The sequence below is a fragment of the Nicotiana sylvestris genome, chromosome 1 (assembly GCF_000393655.2).
Source record: "Nicotiana sylvestris chromosome 1, ASM39365v2, whole genome shotgun sequence".
In the NCBI taxonomy this organism is placed as follows: domain Eukaryota; kingdom Viridiplantae; phylum Streptophyta; class Magnoliopsida; order Solanales; family Solanaceae; genus Nicotiana; species Nicotiana sylvestris.
The window spans coordinates 45,525,710-45,533,203 of record NC_091057.1 but is presented as its reverse complement, the minus strand read 5'-3'; the positions used below and the strand labels follow the sequence as shown (position 1 = coordinate 45,533,203).

Below are 7,494 nucleotides of genomic sequence, written 5' to 3'. Positions count from 1 at the left end.
CATAACCGGCTCCCAAGACCTTCCGAAAACTCAAACCGATGTCCAACGCTACAAAACTAGTCAATAATTATGCAAACCAATTAACATATATTGAAATATCTATTATAATCCTATTTACAATCATTTCCAACTCTGCTTAAAAAGTTGATAAAATCATCATTGGTCCCACGTGCCCAGAATTCTGAAAATTTTTGAAGCTAAACTTTACCCATAACACCACGAACTAAACAACAACAATAACAACAACAACAACAAACCCAGTATGTTCCCACCAGGTGGGATCTGGGGAGGGTAGTCTATACGCAGACCTTACCCCTACCTAACAGGTAGAGATATTGTTTCTAATAGACCATCGGCTCAGAAAGGGTAATAAGAAGAAGTGGATAGCAAAAAAGGAAGAAAGAGGGAAGAGAAAAGAAAAAGGGAGAGATAAAGGATAAGTAGTACCAAATACAAGCAACAAGAGATACAATACCTGAGGCGAACAAAACTACATAACGTAATTAAAATCTAAGAATATGAAGGGACATGTGTGCTACTAAGAGTCTAAGACTATCGATGAGCAACTAAAAACTACCCACTAACTTTCTACCTTAATCATTGACCTCCACACCCTCCTATCAAGTGTAATGTCCTCAGTAAGCTGAAGCAGCGCCATGTCCTGTCTAATCACCTCTCCCCAGTACTTCTTAGGCCTACCTAGACCTCTTCTCAAACTCGCCATGGCCAACTTCTCATACCTCCTAACAGGGGCATCAATGCTTCTTCTCTTAACATGTCCGAACCATCTCAGCCTCGACTCCCGCATCTTGTCCTCCACGGAGTCTACTCTCACTCTGTCTCGGATAACTTCATTCTTAATCTTATCTCTCCTGGTATACCCACACACCCATCTCAACATCCTTATCTCTACTACTTTCATCTTCTGCACGTGGGAATTCTTAACTGGCCAACACTCAGTCCCATACACCATAGCCGGTTGAACCACCACTCTATAAAACTTGCCCTTAAGTCTTGGTGGCACATTCTTATCACATAAAACACCGGAAGCGAGCCCTACTTCATCTATCCCGCTCCGATGTGATATGCAACATCTTCGCCAATCTCCCGATTACCTTGGATAATAGACCCAAGATACTTAAAACTCGCTATCTTGGGGATAACTTGAGCATCAAGCTTTGCCTCTACGTCTGCTTCATGTGTCTCGTCACAGAATTTGCACTCCAAGTATTCTATTTTGGTTCTACTCAATTTGAAACCTTTAGACTCCAAGGTCTGTCTCCAAACCTCCAACCTCGCATTAACTTTGCTTCGCATCTCGTCAATCAACACTATATTATCGGCAAATAGCATGCAACAGGTCACCTCCCCTTGGATGTATCGCGACAGTACATCCATCGCTAAGGCAAATAAAAATGGGCTAAGAGCCGATCCCTGGTGCAACCCCATCACCACAGGGAAATGCTCCGAGTCACCACCCACAATCCTCACCCGAGTCTTAGCATCATCATACATATCCTTAATCATCCTAATGTACGCTACCGGAATTCCACTAGCCTCCAAGCACCTCCACAGGACCTCCCTCGGGACTTTATCATACGCTTTCTCAAGGTCAATAAACACCATATGCAAGTCCTTCTTCCTCTTCCTATACTGCTCTACTAATCTCCTAACTAGATGAATTGCTTTCATAGTTGAATGCTCCGACATGAATCCAAACTGATTCTCGAAAATAGACACACACCTCCTTACTTGGCCTCTACCACCCTCTCCCAAACCTTCATAGTGTGACTCAACAGCTTGATACCCCTATAATTGTTACAATTTTGGATATCACCCTTATTCTTGTAAAGCGGAACCATCATACTCCACCTCCATTCTTCGGGCATCTTCTTCGTCTTAAAAATAACATTAAACAGCCCAGTAGCCACTCCAAACTTAATCGCCCCGCGCTCTTCCAGAATTTCACCGGGATTTCGTTTGACCCCGTTGCTCTGCCCCTGCACATCTTACGCATCGCCCTTTCCACCTCCTCTACTTTAATCCGCCTACAGTACCCAAAATCTTGTTGACTCTCAGAGTGCTCTAACTCACCCAGCACAATGCGTCTATCCCTCTCCTCGTTCAACAGTTTATGGAAGTATGTCTGCCATCTTCTTCTAATAAGTGCCTCATCCATCAATACTTTGCCATCCTCATCCTTGATGCACTTGACTTGGTCTAAGTCACGGGCCTTCGTCTCCCTCACATTGGCCAACCGGTACAACTTCTTGTCCCCGCCTTTGCCCCCGAGCTCCTCGTACAAACGAGCAAACGCCACATTTTTAGCCGTCGTAATTGCTACCTTTCCTCTTTCTTTTCCTTTCTGTAACACTCCCGATAAGTCCTTTTTTCCTCCTCGTTTGTACTCTCTACTAGCTTCAAATAAGCAACTTTTTTTAGCTTCCACTTTACCTTGGCCCTCTCCATTCCACCACCAATCCCCTCTATGACCCCCGGGAGAGCCCTTCGTGACTCCTAAGACCTCTCTAGAAGCTACCCTAATGCAATTCGCAGTCGTGAACCACATACTAGATGCGTCCCCCTACTCATCCAGACCCTCATAGACAACAACTTCTCCCCTAACTCCTGAGCTTCGTCCTTGGTCAAGTTACTCCACTTGATCTTAGGTTGCCTGCACCCTGCCCTCTTCGTCCTACTCCTCTTGATCTCCAGGTCCATAACTAGGAGCCTATGTAGGGCCTTGAGGTGCTCACTTGGGATGACTTGCAATCAGTGCATAGACCTTTATCATATTTCCTGCAGAGAAGATAATCAATTTGAGTCTTGCCCATTGTATTCCGGAAAGTGACCAGATGCTCTTCCCTCTTCGGAAAACTCGAGTTAGCTATAACCAAATCAAAAGCTCTAGCAAAATCCAACAGTAAATTACCTCCCTCATTCCTATCCCCAAAATCGAACCCGCCATGCACATCATCATAACCCCTAGAACTATCCCCAATATGGCCATTGAAACCTCCTCCAATGAACGGCTTCTCTGTGTGCGGGATATTACGCACCATCTCGTCCAAATCTTCCTAGAATCGCTTCTTGACCTCGTGGTCTAAACCTACTTGAGGAGCGTATGCACTAATCACCTTTATAGTAAACCCACCAACTACAAGTTTAATACTCATCAACCTATTATTTACCCTCCTAACCTCGACCACGAGCTCCCTGAGGTCCCTGTCTACTAAAATACCTACCCCATTCTTACCCCCATCACTTCCTGAGTACCATAGTTTAAACATGTCTACATCTCGTGCCCTAGTACCCTTCCACCTAGTCTCATAAACATGCGTTATGTTGATTTTCCTCTTCTGAAGAATCTTAACTAACTCTATAGACTTCCCTGTCAACGTCCCAATGTTTCAAGACCCAACTCTCAGCCTAGAGACTTTCTTACCCCCTTCCCACCCCTGGACACCACCCCCAGCCCCACCCGAGGACATGAACTTACTCTCACATTGTACACTACCACCACTATAAGAAAAAGATATTAGGTAAATACTACCACTAAGAACAAGTAGTGGGAATGAAGGACTACAAGCTAGGAACCCGAGAGCTAAAAAAAACTCAAAGGCGCTACTACGAGAACAGTCACGTGAGCAGGCAGTAAAACAATGAATATACCACATCTAAGAAACTACCCCTATGCAAACAAGGAATTAAAAGGGATAGATGAAACTTTAAGCTTAAAACATGTTACACCCCACGTTTTCATACGTGAGAGTAAGTCATAAGCCATTGATGTAAGCTCGGAAATGAGATTATATTTGGAAGCAAATAAAGTAAGTTAATCATGTTACCTTGGAGGTTAAAAATATTTAAGATCGTGAATAACGAGTACCAAGAGGGTTGGAAAACTTAGAAGCTAAACGAATTGAAGAAAATAAGTTTTGTCAAAAGTTGACAAGCTTTGAATGTTATAACATGTGTTTTTGGGGTGAGACTAGAGTGCTTAACATGATAAGGATGTTATGTTATGAGCTATTTTAGTCGTATGATAGTCGTGTGTTATGTTTTGAAGTCAAGCGGGTTGTGGAACAAAAGTTGGCAAAGGTCATCACAAGTTACATTCATAAATTTACTGAAAATTAGGTAAAATGTAGCTGAGCTTTTCTCCAAATATACTGGGGATTATAGGGTTATCTACCTATTAATTGAATATCTACGAGTCTAGTTTCTAACTCATTAAACCGTTCATCTATATGACATCGGAGTAGAGAGATATTCGCATTTTCGCGAGACTGCGCAAGTAGCTCAAATGGGACCCACAAAGTCGGTTTAAACTTCAGCTTGTATTTAAGTCATTTATATGTCATTTTAACTCATTTTTATCATCCACAACAGTTCCTAAACCCTCCTAAATTATCTCCAAGGGTTCCTCCATGATTCTATGGTGAAAACCTAAGATAAAAACATGAATCCATCGCTAGAAAACCCGTGGTGCTTTCTAGATCGTAGTTCTTCATCTTGTGGCTATTTTGGAGGGTTCTTCAAAGGTAAGTAACCTCAGATTTCGTTTTGTTTTTTATGATTAAGCAATAATCAGTACCTCCTTTATGTATATTATAGTTTCAAGGTGAAATACAAGTGTTTACACACCAACATGAACACAAACGTTGATTCAAGAAGAGAATACAACTCCTATAGTGTTGTGGTGCGATTGAGGATTGTTGTGACTACACCAACTGGGGATTTCAAGTTTTATCTACTTCCTAAGGTAATTCAATCATGTTCTTGGTTGTGCTTAAGGTCAATCATGTGTTGGTTGAGTTGTTTGAGTGAAAATCTACAAGATAGTAATTGACATGGCATAAGGAATCGTTATCTTTGTTTGTGGGCTGTATTGAGACTATATATATGGTTTATTGTGGCTGAAAATTGTTATAAATAGTTCTATTATGTTGTGGCTGCTATTGTTAAGCTTACCTATGTGCTAATTCAGTGTATTGAAGAAGATAACATGAAAAATAAGATGTTGACGATAAAGGTTAAGGAGCTAGGTGTGTGGACTATATTTGAAGATTATGCTTATGATGTCTTGGGTTGAAAATGATATGGTAAGCATAAGTATTGGACCCAGAAGTCATAGGAATCATGATTGAGAACATAGTAGAATCACCCTTAATATCAGAGGTATAAGAGAGATAGTACAGTATATGTTATACATGTTGTAGGCAGATTCATGTAAAAGGAGTTGGATTCAAACCATATTTTGCTAATCGTAAATCGAGTTCGCCGCTCAAAATGGTTGTTAAACTAATCGGAGAGCTTATTGTGAATTATATTGTTGTTGTTTGGGCTGTTTGGTGACTTTTGGTAATATATAGGATGTAGTACAAACAAGGGAGGTGTTGTCCATTTTCTTGTAGAATATTGGTTTCCAGATATGAGAGTTACAATGCTTATATGATAACGACGAAGTCGGTTTACTCATTGTAGATGTAAGAAGATCATATTGAGCTTGCTTGACGATTGGATAGAATATTTCAAAGGTATGTTAAGGCACTTCCTTCTTTATTTTGGCATGATCTAAAGTGAAATGAATACGTTATTTGATAACGGATCTACTCCTAACAGCTAAGGTTGTCCATGTTGTTCTTTCCTTATAAAATTATTCTAAGCAAGTGTCTATGATCCTTGAATCCTACTGAGGTTCATATTGAAGGTATGGATGTCCATAATGTTAATTGAAGGTGCAACGACCTTAAGTCATTTCGAAAGATTTAGAACGTGATTCCATGAGTCTAGCATGCATTATATATAGTATCTATTTTACTCTACCGAGTCGCGCTATAATCGGCCGGGTACGGAACCTATTGTGCAATCACAGATCAGTTGGGTTTACCGAGCTCCACGTGGCCGGGTACGATTCTACCGAGCCTTATGATGGCAGGTATGTTTTTACCGAGTCCTCTTTGAGGCCGGTTACGATATGATGATGATGATACCCATAGAGGTGTATGTTTTTAAAAGTTTATGTATATATATGTATTATGCATTTCATGTCAGTAGCCCCCAGAGGCACTCAGATGTTACCGATTGTATCTCCTCTATATCTCTTTACATTACTGATCATGTTTATGCTTTACTACCTTACATACTTGGTACTTTATTCATACTGACGTCCCTTTTGCCTAGGGACGCTACATTTCATGCCTGCAGGTCCCGATTGATAAGTTGACAGTCCTCCTAGTAGGCTATTAGCTCAGTGGAAGGTGTTGGTGCACTCCACTTGCTCTGGAGTTACCTATTTGGTCAGTATGCTTTGGATATATATTGATTGATATGGCAGGGCCCTATCCTGACATTTATGATGTGTATGTACTCTTAGAGGCTTGTAGACGGATGTCATGTATATGAAAGATTGTATGGCCTTGTTGGCCTATGTTCAGTGTACGAGTGTTCATTTTGGTCTTATAGGACCGTATGTCACATGTATAAGTTTGTATTACATGTTGGGTCGTCTTATGTCAATACCCTTATATTTTATTCTGGTTATATCATGACGTTCCTTCAAGCCCATTTACACATGATGGTATGATAAGAAAGATATTTTACGTTGGTACTCGGTTGAGTAAGGCACTGGGTGCCTGTCGTGGTCCTCCAATTTGGGTCGTAACAAAAAGTGGTACCAAAGCAGTTCTTGATAACACAAAGGTTGGGAGATCCAAGAACTTAAAGAAAATAAGTTGATGAAATGCGGAAACAGTAAAGAAATGCAAGCGGATTAAGAAAAGCAAGAAAAATAAACTAGATATGTTGAAATTCAAGGAAAGGTCCAAGAACCCCGAGATTATGTTAATCTAGATTTTGACAAGATCCTAATGACAACAAGTTGGTTATGAAACCAATTGCCTTCACTAGAGATAAGCTAATCAAGAACTAGATTCGGATCTTGACTTTCTAGTTTGAATAACTTACGACAACAACTAGTAAAAGAAACTAGTCACCTTCAAAGAATATCAAAAGAAACCAAAGATATCACAAGAAAGAAAATTACCTTACTACCTTAAGCTATGAACTAGTTAGGGTTGCAAGATAAATCTCAAAGTAATGTTCACAAAGGTTCAAAAGAACTCACAATAATAATATTAATCTTCAATATTCTTCTATAATGGAAGACAAGCACCCCTTTATATAGTAGTAAAGAAGGAGCTAGTCAATACTTTAATAAATGAGAATTATATTCCCTAGAATCATAGAAACTACCCACACTAAGACCAATGTAGTCAACATACACATAGACCAATGCAAGTCAACATGGACTAAAACAAATATTAAATATATATTCTAGAAACTATTTTTGGGCTTATTTGGGCTGCTGAAAATTCCTCTCTTTTGAGGCATATTTAGGCCTCATTCCATCACCTCTTGGACTTTAATTTGGGCCTCCAAATAATTGTAAGACTTGTCCCAAAGATCCTCCTTGTGCTGGAGCTCTTCTTC

General features: G+C 40.2%; 1 protein-coding gene across 1 annotated transcript; it reads right to left on the bottom strand.

The window, feature by feature from the left end:
* Positions 1-1,065: 1,065 nt before the first annotated feature.
* Positions 1,066-3,062, bottom strand: LOC104213317 (uncharacterized). The gene is made up of 3 exons (XM_070147296.1): positions 2,757-3,062; positions 1,970-2,584; positions 1,066-1,809 (listed from the first exon to the last, which is right to left on the bottom strand). The coding sequence occupies exons 1-3, from the start codon at positions 3,060-3,062 to the stop codon at positions 1,066-1,068; spliced, it is 1,665 nt and encodes a 554-aa protein (XP_070003397.1).
* Between the last annotated feature and the right edge of the window lie 4,432 nt (positions 3,063-7,494).

Coding starts and splice junctions, on each gene's coding strand:
- LOC104213317 (XM_070147296.1), bottom strand. CDS start 3,062: ATGGTGCGTAATATCCCGCACACAGAGAAGCCGTTCATTGGAGGAGGT. Junction 2,585..2,756: donor CTGATTGCAAGTCATCCCAA/GTGAGCACCTCA, acceptor CTGGATGAGTAG/GGGGACGCATCTAGTATGTG. Junction 1,810..1,969: donor CGGGGTCAAACGAAATCCCG/GTGAAATTCTGG, acceptor TAACAATTATAG/GGGTATCAAGCTGTTGAGTC.